At 43.3% G+C, this 22,640-nt stretch overlaps 1 protein-coding gene across 1 annotated transcript; it reads right to left on the reverse strand.

Annotated features, from left to right (window-relative positions):
* Window positions 1–13,971: 13,971 nt before the first annotated feature.
* LOC129151152 (lysine-specific demethylase 4D-like) lies at window positions 13,972–16,068 on the reverse strand. Its single transcript, XM_054725088.1, has 3 exons — window positions 16,048–16,068; window positions 15,480–15,805; window positions 13,972–14,059 (listed from the first exon to the last, which is right to left on the reverse strand). Exons 1-3 carry the CDS (start codon window positions 16,066–16,068, stop codon window positions 13,972–13,974), a joined length of 435 nt encoding a protein of 144 aa, XP_054581063.1.
* Window positions 16,069–22,640: the final 6,572 nt, after the last annotated feature.

Raw genomic sequence — 22,640 nt, forward strand, 5'->3', positions numbered from 1 at the left:
ACTTCTCCAACCCCACCCCCTCACTGCCTCAGTGCTCTGATGACCATTGTGTCCCCACCACCAGCACCTCAAACTAAGCCATCCTCATCTCTCATACCCAGGTTTTATCCTTTTATCTCCTCCAATCCATTTTCCAGCTGGGGTGACTTCCTAAAATAAATCTGATGATGTCATCCTACTCTTACATCCCTTCAACTACTCTCCAGTCATTTTAGGATGAAGCTACTCTCCACCTGATCCCTCAGCCACTGAAATCTGGCCCCTCCCTCTCGGGCCTCATCTCCTGCCACTCCCACCTGGCCCTTTGTGCTCTTGTAGTTTCTTTTTTCTTTCTTTAAATATTTTTATTGATTTTAGAGAGGAAGGGAGAGGGAAAGAGAAACATCAGTGATGATAGACAATCATTGATCGGCTGCCTCCTCTATGCCCCCTATTGGGGATGGAGCCTGCAACCCAGACATGTGCCCTGACCAGGAATTGAACTGTAACCTCCTGGTTCATAGGTCTATGCTCAACCACTGAGCCATGCCGGCCGGGTTCTTGTAGTTTCTTGAATGTACAGTACTCTGCGAGCTTTTGCACCTTAAACTACTTCCCGTGGCCTGGAATTCTCACCACACACTTTCATCCCTTCACCTCTTTCATTTACTGTTAGGTTTTTGTTTTTTCTTTTTACACAATCAAGATAAACATTAGCTCCTCAGGTCATCCACCTTCCTGACAAGTGTGCCCTCACTCCTCACCCGCTCCTGCCCTCTGTGAGGTTAAATGCCTCTTCTAATTGTGTTAAGTAAGCCATTATTTCCCTTGTATCTAATTGCTACCTTCTCCCTTAGACATAAACATAGTGTAGTCAATACAGTAAATGAGTAAATGAATGAATAAAAGAAGAAAACCCTTCTCTATATAACTTCATTTGGAGTCTCATGCTTTAATTCACTTATTTTCAAAATGTTTTTTAAGTATGTTTTTATTGATTTCAGAGAGTAAGAGAGAGAATCTTTGGTTGCTTCCTGCATGCCCCCTGCTGGAGACGAAGCCCAAAACCTGGGCATGTACCTTGATCGGGAATCCAACGGTGACTTTCTGGTTCATAGGTCAACGTTCAACCATTGAGCCACACTGGCCAGGCTTCCAATATGATGTTGTTTTGTTTTGTTTTTTAAAAAAAAACATCTTCCTTGAGCTAGCCATTATGCTGGATGCTGATTATTCTAGGGGAGCAAAGTGAAACGTGGTCGCTGCTCTCATGGCACCTATGGGTAACCTCTGTGAACTGCTCACTTAGACCAGCGAAGGGCAATGCTGGGAACTTTCAGGCAGCCAGTGAGTTCCGTAACATTGACTTCATGCTGTATCCAGCTCTTTTCATGTGCAAAACTGGCACAGACCTTTGCACCACAGAACTTCAAGTAGGGAGGGAAGACAGACAAGCAATTACAATCCAGTGTGGAAAGTGCTCTTTAAGGGAAGTACTATGTACTATGAGGGCAGAGAAGGGTCAACTAGGCTGATCTGGGGAGAAGTAGCTCTGGAAAGACAATGGGAATAGTAGAAAGTCACACTTAGTGATAAGATACTTGAAACAATGGCTCACAAACTAGAATAATAACTAACTTCTAAGCACCTGAAGCTAATTCTGTGGCTTTCCTCTCATAGACTGTCTAGCACTTATATGAAATTGACCAATAATAAGGAAGTTAACCCCATTTGGATTATTAGGAGATGGGGGAAGCTGAGAAGTAGATCCTATTTGGGTTAGAATGCCTGACTTACACTGAGTGGCCAGATTATTATGATCTCTGAACACATAATAATCTGGCCACTCAGTGTATATCCTTTATAATGAAAGGCTAATATGCAAATTGTCCCCTCAACCAGGAGTTCGACCAGCAGGCAGGCCAGCCAACCGCCCATGTCCCCATGCACCGGGTCTCTAATATATCATACACACACACACACACACACACACACACACACACACACACACTGAGTGGCCAGAATATTATGCATTCAGAGATCATAATAATCTGGCCACTCGGTGTATTTTCCTAATAATGACTAAACCTAAGAAAGCACACCTGGCTCAAATCCTCCAGTGAGAGTCTGAAGGCCTGAGTCAAAAGGGATGTTGACAGCCAAGCCCACCGGAGGCTGAGTCATGTTCAACTGAAATTGAGGGCAGAGCTATCTTCTTTCAGCAAAGCTACACTTTTTGGTTTGTTTTGTTTTTGTTGTTAAACCTCACCCGAGGATATTTTTCCATTGGTTTTTTAGAGAGAATTGAAGGGAGGGGAGAGACAGAGAGAAACATCGATGTGAGAGAGACACATCGACTGGTTGCCTTCTGCACATGCCCAGACCCCAGCTGTGGAATTGAGCCTGCAACTGAGGTACGTGCCCTTGACTGGAATTGAACTTAAGACCCTTCGGTCTGCAGGTCGATGCTCTAACCACTGAGCAATCATGTAAGCTAAAACCTACACTATAATACTACTCTAAAGTAGTAGCAGAAAACTTCAGTTCCCCTAGAAGCACACATGTGTACAGGTACACACTCTCCTGGTTAGCTTGCACTAAAACAGACACCTGGCCCATTGAACTACAGGGCACTTCAGGTTGTTCAACTGTCTTTGCATATTTGTCCAGATGTTAGAGGATTACTTCAGGCAGGAATAACTTTGAATCCCTTCATGTAGAGGTATATTTGAAATATTTTTTCTGATATATGTCAATAAAAAATAATTTGATAAATTAAAATTAAAAATATTTTTCTGAAGCTTTTTTTTCTTTCCATATGATAAGGAGAAGAGCGTAGTGGTTATGAGCTTGAACTTTCAAGTTAGACTGTCTGGGTTCCAATGCCAGCTCCTCTCACTGGATGTGTGATCCTGACCAATTGTTGGCTACTCAAGAGATTTTACACCCTTCCCCAAGTAGATAATCAAATATTATTTTCTAATCATATACAGCACTCTCCCTAAGAGAAGGTTCAATATCAATAAATATATTGAGACTGCTCCAGCCATGAAGACAGAAGAGAAACAATCCAGAGATAGAAGACGCTGACGACGCCTTGCCATACTAGCAGTCAGCAGCTGCGCGTCGCTGCAGGTTGCCCAGGACCAAACCAGAGAGGGTCGGACCTGCATTACCACCATTTGTCCACCATCCAGAACTGAAATATCATGGCCGACATGTACACATAAGGAACTGTTTGACATTGAAATTGGGACTCAAAAGAACTGTTGGCCCAGAAAGAAACTCACTACAGACTGATTCATTTGCCTCTCAGCATAACCATTATTGCTTGTCTCATTTTCGGTTCTTATAAGTGTATTTCTAGTATCACATGATCTCACTCACCTAGGGGAAATAATGAACAACGTAGACTGATGAACAAAAACAGACCCAGAGACAGGGAAGCATCCATCAGACTGTCAAACCTCAGAGGGAAGGTAGGGGAGGGTGGGGGTAAAGGAGAGAGATCAACCAAAGGACTTTTATGCATGCATATAAGCCTAACCAGTGGTCACGGACAACAGGGCGGTGGGGGCATGCATGGGGAGGGGTTTGGGATGGGAATGGGGGGAATGAGGACAAATATGTGATACCTTAATCAATAAAGAAATTAAAAATAAATAAATAAATAAATAAATATATTTATTAAAATAGCCTTCCAGTAATGCTTTAGTGAACCTTGGAGACTGGTGCTATGAGCGACTCCCAAGCATCTTCCCACCAGTCTTACTTCAGCTCCACTCTGGGCCCCAAAAGGAGTTTATTCAGGTGACAGACACACAGACAGGAGCGGATGTTATGTATTTAGAAAGGGGATCAAAAACGAGCTTCCAGGTTATTTGCCTTTCTTATTGCATGTTCCTTTTTAAAACATCAACATGAGAAGGCAGAGCTTTCTGTTTTAAACTTTCATATTTTTAATTTTCTTTATTTTTAATAATTTTAATCTGTATATTTTTATTTATCTAGAATGTATGTTGCCTTTGTGTTAAGAAAGTTTAAAAAACTGAAGTGCTATTAACATGTTTGTAATAGAAAGAAAATTGGAAAAGTAGAATAAAAATTTGTATGCAAGGTATGATCACGCTGTGTGAATATATGCAAAGGATAATGAAAGACTAAGACTTCAATTGTTTTATTCTATTTTCATATATTTAAATTTTTGTATAGAGAAACTCTCAAAAGAAAAAACAAAATAATTTTTTAAATTTTTATCGTTGAGTGTATTACAGATAACCCCCCTTTTTTCTCCTCTTGCCCTTTCCCCTTTCCCCAGCCCCCAGTTCTCCCTCCTTCCCCCAGGCCTTCACCACTTTATTGTCTGTGTTCATGGGCTATGCATATATGAATATAAGTTCTTTGGTTAATCTCTTCCTGCCAAAATACTTTTTTCAAGCAAATAATATTAAATCCAGGTCAAGTGTGGAAACCACTAAATATAAATTTTAGGAAAATTCTCAGGAAGATTTCATTTTTACTAGTTGTTCATGGGTCACTAAGACATTTAGTCATTCTTCCTTATAACACGAACATGAAATGGAGGTTCTAATTAAGTAAAATGACCAAAATCTACCTTCTCTAGGCATGCATAAACCGCTTGGCTTGCCTTTCTCGCCTAACCCCTATTAATATTGTTTAGTATTTGCCATGGTCCTTTCAGGCTAAAGCAAAATGTCATAGACTGGGTGGCTTATAAACAACAAACATTTCTTCCTCACCGATCTGGGAAGTCTAAGATCAAAGTGCCGGCAGGATCAGTGTCTGGGGAAAGCCCACCAGGCTCACAGACACGTGTCCCCACAGGGCAGAAGCAGCAAGCAAGCTCTCTGGGCCTCTTTATAAGGGTTTCGTTTCCTGAGGGCTCCTCTCTCTGACCTAACCACCTCCCAAAGGCACTGCTTCTAAACACCTTAATCACACACTGGCTTTCAGTGAGTGAGCTTTGGGGGTCACAAACATTCAGTCTAGGTCAGTACTATTGAAGACAACACTCTGCTCAGTGCATGAAGGAGGTCCATTTCAGTAGACGATCTCTTTCTTCCAAATACTGGTGTGAATAGAGGAGAAACATATTCATTCATTCATTCATTCATTCATTCATTCATTCAAGAAATGGTGAGTGCCTCTTCCGGGCCAGGCTCAGGGCTAATTGCTGGGGACACAGAGCGAATAAAATAAGGCCTCTGCTATCCTGGAACTCACAGGCCGAGCTACCAGGTTATTTCTGTTTTCAACAGAGAACTTTAAACATTTATTCCGAAGTTCATCTGCCCAAGTATTCATTTCATTGTAATTACTTATGAATTTAAAACAATCTCTGTTTATTTTTATCACTAGAAATTTTTTAAGGCAAACAGTTCTATCTCGGTTTGTGTGTGTCTGTCTTATGAGCTTGTAACAGCATCTGGGAATTGTAAAAAAGCTCCAAAAGTGCAGATAAATGGAAAAAGCCATGGTTTGAGTATTAGGAAACTTTGGCTTAAACCTGCCACTTGTGAGCTGCTTGAGCTCTCTGAGCCTTAAATTCTTCATCTGCAAAGTGGGGATATTGAAACTTCTCTTCCAAGTCAAGAGAGGGCCTTCAGATCGCAGAACCTTTTCAGCACAACCTCCGGAGACCAGAAGGCCCTTGATTTGTCGGCTTTGACCAAGTCTCAGCTAGCCTTGCATCACTGTGGGCAGAAAGTGCTCATTATGGCAACATCTGTTAGAACGTGGCACATGTAGGAGGCAACAGAGTCAGACACGTGAACTTCCACAGGATTCAGGCAACTAAATAAAAATTTGAGGGGGAAGCACGTAGATATTTAGAAACTCTTAAAATATCTTGCAGAAGTGAGCTGAGAGCATTCCAAAAACGAGAGAGGGGCTAAGTCTCAGGGGTTCACGCTAAAACCCAAGAGGTTCGTGGTATGTAACCACCCTCCTCTAATTTGTCATAAAAGGGGCTTTACTGAGAAGAATGGAAAGGACCAGAAAGAGCCATGACATTAGCCACATTCATTGAACTATCTACTGTCTCGCTAGACTTGCTATCAGCTTCTTCTGGGTCCTAATTTTGGTCACCAGTGGTGTCTTAAAGGCTTGTCATTTTCATCACAGACCTTGGTACTACTGTTTGTCTCCACGGGAGGATGCCATATCTTGATGTTTTAGTCCCCTGCCGGCTTCCCCCGGCTACCCCCTAGAGCTCTCCCTACATTTCCAAGGTTACCTAGACTGTGGACTCAGTTCCTGTGTCTCTCACCGGCCTGTCGCTGTCACCTTGCCTAACACAGTGGGAGCCCCCTGCCCCTTGCAGCAAGGTCTGTTATTGAAGTCACTGGGCATTTGCAAGCCTTGTCTTTGCTTTATTTATCTGCTCCTCATGTACCCAGGACCCAACAGTCAGGGCATCTGCTGCAAGTCTAATATTAGCAACAAACAAGTCACATCATCTTGTATAAAGAGAGCATTGAGGGAGAAACACTCGGTCACTAGGACAGATGTGGCAGCAGGGAACAAGGAGTTCTGTCAATGCTGGGCTGTCTGTTTTTTTGGGGTTTTTTTTTTGGGGGGGGGCGGGAGGAGGGGTAGAGAGGGAGAAGACTGAAAGTATAAATCCTTCCTTCCTTCCTTGCTTCTGATCTGCTGTCCTGGGGAAATACGACAAACTCTGCACGACTCCTACGATATCTGGCCCAGGTCAGGCAGAGGTCCACTGTCACCGTAGAAGGACATGCAGTGAACAGCGAGAGTCAGAAACAGCCATGCTTAGGCCAAGGCATAGGCAAGGTGTGCCTTCAACACAGGGTCTACCTAACCAACAAGCTACTTGAATGACAAACCTTTGGCCACATGATGTCTCGCCTTTTTGACCAGTTCCGGATGTACTAGTACAGCAAGATCATTCAGGTTAGCTGCCATGGGCTCATGGAACTTTTGCAACCCAGATGAAGTTTACAATAGGGGGCATGTCTCTGAGGTTAATGAGCCAACTCTGGCCTCTGGAAATATTTTATTTAGCCAACAGGGCTTTTTTAAAAAATGGTTTGTATTTTAGTTGTTGTTGTTCATTCTCACCTGAGGATTATTTTTTCCATTGCTTTTCAGAGAGTGTGGAAGAGAAGGAGAGGAAAGGAAGAGAGAAAGAGAGAGAGAGAAACATGGATGTGAGAGAGACACATCTACTGGTTCCTTCCCGCATGCGCCCCGACCTGGGGTAAGTGCTCTTGAGCAGGAATTGAACCCACCACCCTTCAGTATGCAGGCCGATGCTCTAACCACTGAGCAACACCGAACAGGGCTTTCAAATTTTTGAAACTAGCTGCCAACGTTTTAAAATCTGATGTTCGTTTGTTTCATAAAATTTCAAGTTTGCAACTTCTCTTGAAGATCCAGGAACTGACAACTCCCTTTCTCTCATTCCCACAAAATAGTAGGCAGCCCTGGAGAGAGTCCTTGACCTGGCGATGGGGCATGAGACATCATCCTGACAGCAATGCTCCCTTAGATAACCGCCTGAGCCGGGTGGGAATGTGAATTTCCCCCCGGGGGTCAAAGGGCACACAGGAGAGATGAGGTCTCTGGCCGGGTTCCCTCCAACCAAGCAGCCTCTGGGTGCTGTGAGCAGTGGGCAGGGGATGAAGGAAGGAGAAAGACCCCATTTCAAGAAACCACAAACTCCCACGGCAGAAAAGCCCAGCCCCATCTGCACAGGAGCGAGTGGGCGGAACAGTGCCAGCCCAGCGCAGCCTGGACACTGTGACCCCAAACAAAGAGAAACAGCAGCGGCCAAGACGGTTCAGAGCCTTGTCACGTGTCCCATGGGCTGGAATGGAGCCGGGGGTGGTGGGGGCGGAGAGAAGAATGTGTCCTCTCCTTGTCCCTGCGAACTGGGCCTGAGGAGAAAGAAAGAAAAACACAGAACTCTCATTGGCTGTTGCTGAGGAAACTACACTCCCATCCGCCCCTGCAGCCTCACTCCCGTGGACCAGATGCTAGATGGGCGGTTCTCAACTTGACTGCACAGGGCCTCGCCCAGGGAGCTGTTAGCATTCTGGCCTCCAGGCAACTAAAATGGAAATGTGGAGGCAAAGGGCAGTGGGCGTCCAGCCATCCGCATGTTTCAAATGTGATTCCAGTGGGTTGAGAACCGCTGTTCTACAACAGTGCTTCCCCACCTTAGCCTTGCCCGGGACCCACCTGGGAGCTCGTTAATATGCAGATTCTGAGTCACAGGTCTGGGCTGGAGTCTGAGCGTCTGCATGTTTTCCAAGATGAAAGGTGATGTCTATGCTTCACATCCCGACTGTGCTTTGAATGACAAGAAGCTACAGCCCTTTACCTTCACCATTCTCTTTTCAAGTAGTTTCGCAGGGAAGATTGCAGGTCTGTCACCTCTAAGTAATGTCAAAAGTAATAATAATAAAAATAAGAAAAATAATACTAATAATATTATTAAAATAATATTAAGAATATTATTAAGTAACTAGAGGCCTGTTGCATGAAGATTCGTGCAATAGGCCTTCCTTGCCCTGGCTGCCAGCACCGGTTTTCCTCCGGCACCCAGGACCCAGGCCTTCACTCTGGCCGGAGCCTTCAGTCTTCGCTCCAGCCAGAATGTCGCTCCTGTAGCTCCCTCCACCCCCCACCCTCCCCCTCATAGCAGGCGACCCGCCCCGTCCAGCTGCTCCACGCCTGCATGCGTGCTGCCCAGAGGCCTGGAGCGGCTGGGGGGCGGGGCCACCGCCATCTTTGTCAGGTTAATTTGCATGCCCACTCCTGATTGGCACATGGATGTCGCAATGTGACTGTCAATTTGCATATTTCTCTTTTATTAGTGTAGATAATAAGAATATAAAAAAATAACTAGACGGGTGTGTGCTTCTTGCCAAAGACTATGCTGAAGTTAATTTAAAAAATATATATTCAAACCTGGCTGTTGTGGCTCAGTGGTTGAACATCGACCTATGAACCAGGAGGTCACGTTTCGGTTCCCTGTCAGGACACATGTCGGGGTTGCGGGCTCTATCCCCAGTGAGGGGCATGCATGCAGCAGATCGATGATTCTCTCTCATCATTGATGTTTCTATTTCTCTTTTCCTTTTCTCTCTGAAATCAATAAAAAAATATTCAATAAGTTTGTTATTCCGTCAAGCTGGTTACTGCTTGAAGTGTCTTAAATGAACACATTTAACCTTCACCTCCACCCTGTTGCTGTGGGTGCTGTTATGGCCATTTCCATCTTAGGGAAAAGGAAGAGGAAGCACACAGATGAAGTACGTAGTGCAGAGCTGGGTTTGAGCGCAGGTGTGTGCGGTGACCACTCAGCTCCACCGTCTCTGATGGGAGCTGGGGCCTCAAGTGGTGAGTCACTTGTGGGCAGTCACACTAATAATGGCAGGGCTGGGCTTCCCACCTCCATCTGCTGGACTCTACACACTGAGCCCTTAGAGGGAACACAAATGATGCTATAAACTGCAGCCAGTGTATCGGCACACTGACATCACACGGCTACTGTTTACCTGGCCCGTTAGCCTCCTTCCTTTTACCTTCCCCCTGGAGTAGCCAGGGTAAACATTAGACAAGCTGTCTGGGGTGTGTTTTGTCCAGCCCAGCTGCTAGAACAGAATATCATAAACTGGGGGGCTGAAACACATTTATTTCTTACAGTTCTGGAGGCAGAAAGTCCAAGGTCAGGGAGGCAGCCTGGTCGGGTTCTTGGTGAGGGTCCATTTCCTGATTACAGACAGCTCCCTTCTTGCTGTGGCCTCACCTGGTGGAGAGAGAAATCATCTCTCTTGTGTCTCTTCTTAGAAGGGCACCAATCCCCTTTATGAGGGCCCCCTCCCCTTCATGACCTGGTCCCTCCCCAAAGGCCCCCTCTCCTTATACCATCACACTGGGGATCAGGGTTTCAATATATGAATTGGGGTAGGGGTTACATTCAGTCCATAGCAGGGGTGGAGGTAGTGGGAAGACAGAATGGGACATAGAAAATGCAACTTAAATGAGCCGGCTCCCTAAGGGAGCCAAGGAATGTCCGTGGCCTGGGCAGAGGAAGGGAGGGGTCTGACAGTAAGCCACGCTCTCTTCCCGAGTGAACCAGCCCTTGAGGGCGTTAAAGCCAGCCCCCTGCCCCTATGGAACTGGCAGGGAAGGACTAGACATGCCTGGAGCAGTCATCATTCCTCCCAAAAGGTGTCATGTGTCCATTTTTCAGGCAAGATTGAGAAAAGGCGACCAGAGGACTACCATGAGTCCAGGAACAGACTGAAACACCTCTGAGAGCCCCAGGGGCTTCGGCCCCAAACTTACAAGACACATCTCTTTAGGGCTTAAAACCATCAGCCTGGGGAGGGCCTGGATATTGCCATGGTTGCTGAGAAGAAGCTGTGGCCTGATGAAATGGCCTAATTGCTTGTCTGTCTCTCCAAGCAGACTGTGAACTCCATTTTACATTGTATCCTTAGCATCTAGTACAGTGCCTGGCATACTAAGGGAATTCATAATATCTGTTGACTGGATGTCTTGTATTGAAATATGAGAAACATAGTTTATTCTGCGGCTCTGCACATTATTTCAATCCCCAGCTTAGAGCTGGATACCTTATTTTTAAAAATAATTCGTGAGCCCAGCCACTGTGGCTCAATGGTTGAGCGTTGACCTATGAACCAGGACGTCAGGGTTCGATTCCCGGTCAGCACACATGCCTGGGTTGCGGGCTCAATCCCCAGTGTGGGACATGCAGGAGGCAGCTGATCAATGATTCTCTCTCATCATTGATGTTTCTACCTCTCTCTCCCTCTCCCTTCCTCTCTGAAATCAATAAAAATATATATTTTAAAAAATTAGTGAGAAAGTACTAATGCTCTAGTAGGGACTTTTCATTTATTTTAGCTGTTTCTTATAACGCTAACCCTTTTTCTATTTATTTTGATGGTTTCATGGAATTTATTCCTTCAGTCAACAATATTCATTGACGCCTCACTGTACAGATAAAACCAGCAAAGATAATAAGCAATTGTATTAATCCGGCTTAATCCATAAGATAAACCATATCTAAGTGTCCAGTTGCTATGGTGTGCACTGACCACCAGGGGGCAGATGCTCTGACCCATAGGTTAGCTTGCTGCTGGGGTCCAGCCAATTGGAACTGGGTGAGACAGGCCGGACACACCCTGGAGCCCTCCGGGGGTCCCTCCACAGCCTCTAAAATAGTTCTTCTAATTAATTTCCTTTCAATGTGCACGAATCCATGCACTGGGCCTCTAGTGTAAAAATAAAGTTCCTGGGGTCCTAGAGGGTCATCTGTAAGTACAAAGTGATATCACAGGAGAGGTGAGGTTAGGCCACCTGTTCCCAAGGCGTTTCTCAGGCAGGAGAAATGTGTTCAGTAGACCTTGACATTAATAGGGACGGATTCTGAGACCTTTGCCAATTCCTGATACTAGCACTTCCCTGGATATTAACCGTATCTGCAGCCCAGAGTTTTCTGTGCACAGCCTCACACTCTAAATCTGCTGCCGGTTCAACTCTCCCCCCTGATCTTTCACCTGGTCGCTGTTTCTCCGGAGCATTCTTATTGCAGACTCCCCAGGATCCAAGAGTCTCTTTCCTTCAGACCAGCTTCGTGTCCATCTGCATTATTCAAAATGGGCCTCTGGCTTCAGACCAGCTTCGTGTCCATCTGCATTATTCAAAATGGGCCTCTGGCCCTAACTGGTTTGGCTCTGGATAGAGCGTCGGCCTGAGACTCAAGGGTCCCAGGTTCGATCCGGTCAAGGGCATGTACCTTGCTTGCGGGCACATCCCTAGTAGGAGGTGTGCAGGACCAGCTGATCGATGTTTCTCTCTCATCTGTTTCTAACTCTCTATCCCTCTCCCTTCCTCTCTGTAAACAATCAAAATGGGCCTCTGCAAAATTCCAAAATACGGACTGCAGGCCATCGACCTGAGGTGGCTTATAAATCATTGAGATGGCTGTGGTCCACTTAGTGAGTGCCAGGGCCCTGCTGTGTCTGCCAGAGTCCTATCGAATCCAACACACGTCCGAAGTGCCTACTGAGTCAGGCACATGCCTTGTTCGCTGATGCCACAGGGAACCCAAACAGAGAGAGGCCCTGCTCTCAGGACTGGCATCTGCTAGGAAGGACAGAGCCATTCTCCGGCACGGCTGTGAATGATAAATGCTCTCCGAGGCTCTGTGGTCCCTGGATTCCTCCATCCCAGCTCACCTATGGCACTGACTGCTCCCACCACTCAGTGGTTTTTCTGGAGGAGTGTGCATGCACTGAGGTCAGACGCTTTGTGCCCATCCCCCAACGAGATCCCTGCCCCAGCTCCCAGTCCCTCCTTCCTGCTCTTCACCTACTTTGCTAATCTGTGAGCACATTAAGGATGTGCCCACCTCAGGGCATTTGCACATGTCCCTCTGCCTATAATGATGCCCACCCCGCCCATGTTCATGTGGTTCACTCAAAGGCCACGTCCCCAAGAGGCCTTCTCAGTCAAAGACCACATCCCCCAAAGGTCCACCCTATCCAATAGCCCTTATGACTACTTGACATGTTATGTGCCGCTCTGTATAATGCCCCAGGGAAGTTGAAACTTTGCCTTTTTCACTGTTGTACCCCCAATTAGAAGAACGGTGCCTGGTCCACAGTAGGTGCTCAGTAAACATGTGCTGAATGAATGAATGGGCCTGAAGTGCATAGGCACCATCTGAATCCTTTGAGAAAAGGCTCTGAGGGATAGGTCAAGAAAGGATGCTCTCTGAGGTCTACAGGCCTGGATGCAGTCCTTTTGAGGGAGGGCGAGAAGGATGAACAACTAGGGCACAACAAAGGTACCGGATGCCAGCCTACTAGAGGTGAGATAAGAAAATGCAGGAACTGCCCTAGCCAGTTTGGTTCAGTGGATGGAGCATTGGCCCACGGATTGAAGGGTCCCTGGTTTGATTCTGGTCAAAGAAACTTACCTTGGTTGCAGGTTCCCCGGCCCTGGTTGGGGTGTGTGTACGAGGCAACCAATCGATGTGTCTCTTTTACATCGATGTTTCTCTCTGTCTCTCCCTCTCCCTTCCACTCTTTATAAAAACCAATGGAAAAATATCCTCGGGTGAGGATTAACCAAAATAGAAAGAAGAGAAGAGAAGAGAAGAGAAGAGAAGAGAAGAGAAGAGAAGAGAAGAGAAGAGAAGAATAAAAGTGAAGAGAAGAGAAGAGAAGAGAAGAGAAGAGAAGAGAAGAGAAGAGAAGAAAAAGAAAATGCAAAATCCCAGCAATACATTTTTTTTCTGTAGGGTGGCACTTGCAACAATGAACCCTCCCCCACAGTGCTCAGTTCTGTTCCTCTTAGGTTCTCCCTGAAATGAATTATCTCCAGAAGATCCACCAAAATAATACTAGAATGATAACAGAGGGTCTCACTGTTGGACCGCAGTTACCGAAAGTCAGTGGCGAGGAGGGGCAGCAGGAGCCTGTGAGGAATTTCAGTTTGAGAGGCCGGTGCGCAGAGCGGGGAGGGGCAAGGCAGCTGGAGTGAGGGGCAGTTTCTCCCCAGGCCTCTGATCCACTCAGATCGGTTTTCTTTCCACTTATCTCTGTGGCCAATTGCTAGCAACTGTTTGTGGTTTCCTATTTAAAGTGATGAAAGGTAACACCAGCATTGGGGACGGAGGAGGAGGGGGCAGAGAAACAACTTTGAACCCATATATAACCACAAATAAATATCACACGAGGTTATTTTTAAATATCTGAAAAGGACTCCTTACACACACAGGAACGGAGTAGATGTGTTGGTTGATCTTTATGAATGACTCAGGGTGGTCAGACAAATCCATAACTAAAACTGTTTATAAACCTTACAGGAGTCCCAAGACCCAAACACCAACTCTCCAAATTGCATTCAAGTACAACTTCTAATGTCCCTCTTATGAGTTTGGCTTATAAGTAACGATGATAATAGCTAATATTCGCACAAATTATGTTGGCACTGGTCTGAACTCGTGGGCAAACTCCAGCCCAGGTGCAGCGCGGCTAAGGGCTCCCTTTGACTAAATGGGGAGGCGAAGATAAGAGGAAAGAGCTGATTTATTGAAAGGTGACTCAACAAGTCAGTGTAAGAGTCTGAATAAAGGCTGGGTCTTCTGCCTCCTGACTGTTTATGAAATCTTGACCTGGCCTTGGTAACATTGCAACCCGGCCAAACACGACAAGGAGTGGAATTTGATAATGAGCGTATGTGACCTTTTGTACAAATACTATGTGGTAGATCATGAGAAAAAATAACAGTTTTGTACCCGTAAAAATAATGGGTGGAAGACAGTCTGGCATTTTCTTACGAAACTAAATATAGTCTTACCGTATGACACAGCAAGTGCACTCCTTGGTATTTACCCAAATTAGTTGAAAAGTTACTTCCACACAAAAACCTGCACATGACTATTTATAATAGTTTTATTCATAATTGCCGAAACTTGGAAACAACCAAATGTCCTTCAGTAGGTGAATGGATAAGCTGTGGTACATCCACACAACAGAATGTTACTCAGGAAGATAAAGAAATGAGCTATAAAGCCACAAGACATGGAAGAAACCTAAATGCATTTTACTACTAAGTGGAATAAGTCAATCTGAAAAGACAACATACTGTATGATCCCAATTATGTGACATTCTGGAAAAAACATCATTATGGGGCCAGTAAAAAGATCAGTCATTGCCTGGGGTTTGGGATGGAAATAATAGGCAGAGGATTTTTAGGTAACAAAACTATTATGTATGGTAGGGTCAGGGCAGATACATGCCATTGTACAATTGTCAAACCCGTAGAATGTGTAACACCAAGAATGAACCCTAATGTAAACTATGGACTTTGGAGGATAATGGTGTGTCAATGTAGGCTCATCGGTTGTAACAAATGTACTACATGGGTATGGATTCTAGTGGAGGAAGCAGTGGTATGTGGGAATTGTCTGTACTTTCAGCTTAATTTTGCTGTGAGCTGCTCTAAAAAAATAAAGTCTATTAATTAAAATTTAAAAAGTAATGGGTAAGCCTATGGGGGTGGTGGTAGGAGCGACAGTAGGCCTTCGCATCATGGAAAGAGAAAATATCGAAGTATGTCCTTGATCTTGTGCTAGGGAGAGTGAATGGGTGCACATCCAAATTAATCCAGCACCTCCTACATCCCACAAAACGCTTGCTCTGTCATTTTGGCTCCGAGAATATCCATGATTTTTGCTGAAGGTCACATGACTAGACAGTGACAAAGCACAGTTCCAATGCCGTTCTTCCATCAAACTAACTGCCAGAAAGGTAAAACAGTGACTAGGGGAAGGTTTTTGTTGTATTTTTTAAATATATTTTTATTGATTTCAGAGAGGAAGGGAAAGGAAGAGAAAGAGAGAAACATCAATGATGAGAGAGAATCATTGATCCGCTGCCTCCTGCACGATCCCTGCTGGGGCTCGAACCTGCAACCCCAGCGCGGGGTGGCAAAGTTGATGGCCTCCGCACAGTTGAAGCCGTGGTTGAAGCCAGCGTGGTAGCCGTAGGGAAACGTCACCATGAACTCTCCAGCCTCCTGAGTGATGCGACTGAACGGGACCCCGTTCTCCTTGAGGACACTGGGCGAGATGAGGGCCACCTTGTGCCGCAGGAAGGCCTCGCAGCCCCGAGAACTGCCCGGGAAAAGCTCCCTGGCCAGGCGCTCCAGGCGCTGGCCGTGTTCTGGGGGCACCGCGTACCACGTCTTGGGCTCCCCGAAGTGCAGGTAGTTGATGCTGTAAAGGCCCATGTCCTCCAATTACCAGGCGACACTCCACACTCCTGCTCCAGTAGGCACTGAATGGTTCCCAGTGTTTTTATCATATAAGGCATCATTGATTTTTTAAAATGACACAACTTGGTTGTATAAAGGTTTCTTCAAATATTTTCGCTCCAAGTTCTCAAAATCTTAGGTGCCTGGGTCGGATACTTTCAGCTTTTCCCCAAAACTGGTGGGGCTATTTCCTATAAACACTCTCCCCCTCCGCCCGCCACCTGCTGGAGAGGAGTTGCCATTACAACGCTATCGACTGCTGGTTTTGAGTTTCTTAGCTAGGCCTAGGCTGTCTGTGGATTCAATGTAAGCAATATATTTTTGAAATATATTATTTTTTTCACAACTGGATGAAATGTCATTATTTTAAATCTTAGAGTCTAGATGCCATGTTCCTCAGATGCTATGGTTTTAAATTAATAAGCATCCAACTCCCCAAATCCCAAAGTCTGTTCTGAATGCAGCTAAGGTTGCATGAAGTGACTATTATTAAACACATAAATATTAACCACTACAATAAAATAACATCTCACATATGTCACACAGCACCAACAATTCGAACTTGAACTCTTTAAGCAACTACAATTATAAAAATATCTCCCAGCTTGCCAATTCATTCAGAAACTAAATCAAGATTCAGCAGTTTCTTGCACAAAACAAATGGGATATTTTCATTGGTATTTCAGTAAAAAATATTAATATAATAGATGTGAATGAAAAAAATAATTTTATTCAATCAGATCCAATGTAATTGATCAACCACATGCTCCAAAAATATTCTTTTCCACTGCTGGTAAACCTTATTTTATCATCTCACTAAAGAAAACTATTTTCAGTGAAAATATTTCTTTGAAACCTGAATATGAAAATACACAAAAACCTATAAATGCATCAATAACGGAAAATTTGACCAAATAAAATAAATCACCAAAACAAAAGGTAAAGATTTAAACATTTTAGACTCCACTTTAAATGCAGTCTTGCTTTAATCTCTTTTGAACATTTTTTTTGCCAATCCTTAAATTATTTTTTAAAAAGATAATTCTTTATTGTTGAAAATATTACATATGTTCCCTTTTGTCCTCCATTAACCCCCTCCAGCCAGCCCCCTGCCCCAGGCCCTCACCGCCCCATATATGCATGGCCTCTTCTGTGTCCATGGGCCATGCATATATGCATACAAGGTCCTGGCTGGTTACTCCCACCCCCCTACCCCCCTCCTTCCCTCTGAGATTCTGCACTCTGCTCCATGCTTCCATGTCTCTGGATCCACTATGTTCATCAGTTTATTTTGTTACTTAGATTCCACATATGAGTGAGATCATGTGATACTTGTCTTTCTCTGACTGACTTATTTCACTTCACATGATACTCTCCAGGTCCTTCCATGCTGTCTCAAAGGGTAAGAGACTCTTCTTTTTTTACTGCTGCATAATATTCCATGGTATAAATATTTTTTTTTTAAATGGAGAAATAAAAAGGCAATTGTCCAATAATATGAAATCTCAATTTTACATGAACATTTTCCAAGATCCAAAAATATGCTTTCCCTTTGGACTCAACTTCAAACTGAAGCAGCACAGATTGATGATCTGGCTCTACGTGTCTCTTCCAAAACTGAATTCACTCAGCACCATCCCTAACCAATCTGTGAACACCCTCCAAAACCATTTATGTCCAACTCTGGTCTACTCCTTCAGTTTCCCATAAAATGAAAAGATTTTTTTTTTCTTCACAAAATCTTCCTTTCATAGCCTTGGTCAAGTAGCTCAATTGGTTAGAGCATCATCCTGATACACCAAGGTTTCAGGTTCAATTTCTGCTCAGGGCACATACAAAAGGCAACCTATGAATGCATCAATAAGTAGAACAACAAATCTCTCTCTCTCTCTCTCTCTCTCTTCCTCTATCTCCTCTCCCCCACATTCTGTCTCTCTAATGTCAACAAACAAAAATTTAAAACATCTTTCTTTAAAACTTTCAACATGACAACATAGCAAAACTAGTTGAAGATATAGGTGTATATGTATATGTGTGTATATATATATTCATTTTTAATGAAATAAATACATATATTCAATTTTAATTTAGGAGAAATGGAAACTCCATCTATCACAATTTCTGAGGTAAAAGTAAAAATGTTCCCACAACTAAAAACTAAATTCTTTAAACCTTTAATGAGAAAGTTCTCTCTTTCTATCAATTTCACATTTAACAAGAAAAAAAAAGAATGGAATAGTACATAGCCTACCTTCCACTAATCTGAAAGTGCTTTCTCACTTGGAGCCATCTTGAAAGGGAATAGGCTGATAGGCCAATAATATTTTAATCCAGTCAGGCATATCCAATCCCATGACTCCTCATTGTGATTCAAGATAGAACTAAACTTAAAAGCCACAAAAGATAAGGATCCAGAGATATTTTCAGTCAGGAAAGAGAAAGATGAGAAACTCCAGCTAGATAATTTCACTTAATCATTTATGCAAATAACTATGAAATATGGCTCAGTGGTTGAATGTTGATCTATGAACCAGGAGGTCATGGTTCGATTCCTGGTCAGGGCACATGCCTGGATTGTGGGTTCAGTCCCCCATGTGGGGCATGCAGGAGACAGCCAATCAATGATTCTCATCATTGGTGTTTCTATCTCTTTCTTCCTCTCTTTTCCTCTCTGAAATCAATAAAAATATATTTTTAAAAAATAAGAATTGAGTGACTATAATGCTTAAGATATTGAGATAGGTTCAATACTGAATTTTAAAAAAATCAAGACTTAGACTTTTTTGAAAAAAATGTTCATTTCCATGAGGAAGATAAGACAAGTACAGAAATAGCATTAATTGACAAGTTGGATTTGAATACTGACCCCAGTATTTACTAAGTGGTGACAGTAGTTCCTCCTTAACCATGGGGGCTCTAAGACCCCCAGTGGATGCCCAAAATCATGAATAGGTATACTTTGTATTTTTCTAGACATACCTATAATAAAGTTTATTTATAAATTAGGCACAGGAAGAGATTAACAATAATAGCCAACAACAACTAATAACTATTTTAATTACTTGCAGAAATGACTCAGATATTTCACCCTTTTTAAAATATATATATTTTTTTATTGATTTCAGAAAGAAAGGGAGAGGGAGAGAGAGATAGAAACATCCATGATCAGAGAGAATCATTGATCGGCTGCCTCCTGCATGCCCCCTACTGAAGATCGAGCCAGCTGACCAGAATTGAATCTGGGACCCTTCAGTCCACAGGCCGATGCTCTATCCACTGAGCCAAACCAGCTAGGGCTTAAATATTTCACTCTTAAGTAAAATGCTGGCTTTGGGGCTAAAATAGCTAACTATATAAATAGAGAAAGTGTTTTCATTTTAAGGAAGTATCCATTGGTTCCTATGTGGGGATGTGTTTAAAACAAGACTGTTGAATATTGTCAAATACCTATCCGAATCTGAAAGTTATGGATAAGTTATGTTACTGATTTCCTTATTTTAAAGTATCATTGCCTTCCTGGAATAAATCCATTTAGTCATTATAGTTAGATTGTATTAGCTTATTATTCATAAATAACTTCATTAATTTTTCTCATTATGCAATTCTTTGATTTTTTTTCTATCAACATTGTGTTTACTTAAAACTTTGAATTTTTTTCTTTTCCTATGCCAAGTAGATTTGGAAATATCTGCTCTTGAAAGGTTTCACACATATCCTTGTGGCATCGTCTGGTACTGGTGGTTTTGGAAAGGGCAGATCTTTTGATGTCTTTCGATATTTCTTACATAGAAGTTTTTTAACTTCTGAAATCAGGTTCAGTTCATTTTTTCTAGAAAAGTATCTATATTATTTGAGCTTTTTTTAATTTCCCAGTTATATTATTTTATAATTTATCTAACTCATTAATTTCTGCATATGTTTTTATTAATTTCTTCCTGCTACTTTAGGTAAGTTTGTTTTTTCCTGATTTTATGAGACAGAAGCTTAATCCAGTTAATTTCATTGATAAGGTTGAAAATTTTCCTCAGTCCTATTTTAACAGATCACATCTATTGCTATATGTATTTCATCCATTTTGAAATCTAAAAACATTTTCATAATGCTTTTTGTGTTTTAGACATCCATTTTAGCTCTTTACAAATATTAACTCATAGAACTGTCATAATAACTGTATGAGGTTGATGCGATTTCCTCAACCATTTTACAGTTGAGGAAACTGAGTCGCCATGAACTTAAGTAATTTGCTAAGGTCACACAAACTGGTACAAGTTAAACTGGAATTCAAAACCAGGCAGCATGGCTCCAGAGTTCATAGAGTTAACAAATATTCTGGTTCCCTGTTTCCTACAAATTAGAGGGACATCTGTTCCTATAATCTACAAGTCAGTCCGTTGAAAATGTTTAACTTTCCAAAAAGAAAGACTTCCATAGTTTCTGATTTTGAACATTAACGTCTACTTCTATTGCATGAAAATTAAGAAGCCTGATTTTTTTCCTGCTTTGGGATTTATGAATGTTTTCTCTTCAGCCTAATATACTATTAATTTTATGATTGATCATGGGCACTTTACAAAAGGGAGCATTCTATTACCAGGTACATAAATTCTACCCTATTGTTCATGTTATTTAAGCTTTCTGTATCCTTAAGCTTGTCTATTTTATATGTTGTTATTTCTTGTCTTGCACGGCATGAAGTAAAAGGGGGCTCTGAACACCCAATTCCGATGTGTGGGCAAGGTTCACACCAACAATGCTCAGGGCTCCAGCAGGTTGTCCCACAGTTCAACTCAGTTCTGATACTATATTCCTGGAGATAGCGTCAGATCTCACAAATACAGGGCTCAATCCTACAAAATTGCCATCGCCCCCACCCGACCACTGCCTTCAGATGCCACTCACAAGCCCAGGAACTTCTGACCCACTGGCTATAAATCAGGGGTTCCTAGCTACCTCCTTGGGTTTTATTAATTTGTTAGAGCATCTCACAGAATTCAGAAAACATTTCACTTACCATATTACCGGTTTATTATAAAAAGTTATTGTGAGGGTCACCGGAAGGAAGAATGCACGAAACCAAAAGGGGTAAAGAATTATGAATTTATTAGGTCATCTGGAAAATCAGATAGGCTGAGCCCCAAAATGGGGCCAACACCCAGGGATGGGGAGTCAGAGATTTTAAAGGACCCTAGGGGGGCACTTATTCTGGGTGGAGCATTCTCTGGGCGGGTCCAAGGGAAAGATAATGGTCTTAGCTAGTGGAATGTGGTCTAAGCAAAAGGGAAAGTCCGTTGTGAAATGGTCCAAAGGTCAGGTCCCCAGGAAGGGGTGTTGATTTTCATAATTTGATCACATCTAACAGTTACAGCTCAGGAACAGCCAGATGGAGAGATGCATGGAGCAAGGCCTGGGGCCAGGTGAGGAGCTTCCATGCCTCTCCAGGAGCACCTCTCCAGGGCTTCCATGCCCTCCCCCACCACCTCCACTTCTTCACCAATCGGAAAGCTCCCCAAATGCGGCCCTTTTTGGGTTTTAGGGAGGTGTTATTACATCGTCATGAATAATTAAATCACTGGCCACTGGAATTGGTTGGATCTCCAGCCCCTCCTTCCTCCCAAGAGGTGGGGTTGGGGGTATGGGTTGGGGCTTCCAACCCTCTCATCACAAGGTTGATTTCTGGGTGACTAGTTCCCACCTTTTGGTTACCAAGGAGCATTCTGAAAGTCACCTCACTAATATAACAAAAAAGACCTGTGTAGCTCTCCTCTCTTAGGAATTTCCAAGGGTTTTAGGAGCTCTGTGCCAGAAACTGGGATAAAGACCCAATATATATACACCTATTATAAATCACAATGTCACATAAAAATATCCTATTTTTAATCTGTTTCTTTTAACCTGTTTTATTTTCTGTAATTTATCCTTACCAGTGTTACATGGGCATTCAATGACGGCCATATTTTCATGGTGAAACTTGCCTTTGAGCCTCAATTCTAACTTGTCTGATTTTAGCCCCATAACTCCTGCTTTCTGTTTGTATTTGCACCTTAGCATTTTGCTTGTCCATTTACTTGTAACTTTTCTGAATCACTTTGTTTTAGATCGTTAAAAGGTCATTTTAAAAGTCGAAAGAGTCAAATCAGGCAGCATTCAATGGAGCAGGTGGGAAGCAGCTCCCGGGAGCTGTGCAAAAGGAAAGGCCTTTCCAGGCAGGAAGGGACAGGAGCAGGAAGTCATAGGAGGCAAACACCTGGGTGGGTTTTTGCAAGGTTACCTTCCTTTAGGGCAGTGATGGGCAACCTTTTGAGCTTGGTGTGTCAAACTTCGCCAAAAAACTGAGCATAACTCGGGTAGTGTGTCACTGAGGAAAAAACATTATTTTGCAAATGTTTCATCCTCAGGAGCAGCAAATGTTTCATCCTTGGCATGAGGCCGCCTCAGTGTCCGCGTGTCATCAGAAATGGCTACGCGTGTCAGTGCTGACACGTGTGTCATAGGTTCGCCATCACTGCTTTAGGGGATGGAGGGGCCCAGGAGACAGATTACCTAACTGATGCTCATCAGGCGAGTCCTGATGGACTGCCGTGGGTTCCATTTCTGGGAGAGTGTCATTAAGTTCAGTCTTGGTTTGGTGAGGTGCTGCCTAGCATGAGCGACTCCAATATGGCCCTGCTTTCTTGTTTTTAACTAGCTATGTCTCTTTTATATCATTCTGAATTTTGAAAAAAGCATGTTAAGGATTTTACCTTTCTTTATTTTGCAAATGCACACTGGGGATAACAACTTGAATAAAACCTAAGTAGGAGATTGTCCCCCCCCA

The sequence above is a fragment of the Eptesicus fuscus genome, chromosome 13 (assembly GCF_027574615.1).
Source record: "Eptesicus fuscus isolate TK198812 chromosome 13, DD_ASM_mEF_20220401, whole genome shotgun sequence".
In the NCBI taxonomy this organism is placed as follows: domain Eukaryota; kingdom Metazoa; phylum Chordata; class Mammalia; order Chiroptera; family Vespertilionidae; genus Eptesicus; species Eptesicus fuscus.

Coding starts and splice junctions, on each gene's coding strand:
- LOC129151152 (XM_054725088.1), bottom strand. CDS start 16,068: ATGGCAACTCCTCTCCAGCAG. Junction 15,806..16,047: donor TGGCAACTCCTCTCCAGCAG/GTGGCGGGCGGA, acceptor TGGTAATTGGAG/GACATGGGCCTTTACAGCAT. Junction 14,060..15,479: donor ACCCCGCGCTGGGGTTGCAG/GTTCGAGCCCCA, acceptor CTCCCCATTTAG/TCAAAGGGAGCCCTTAGCCG.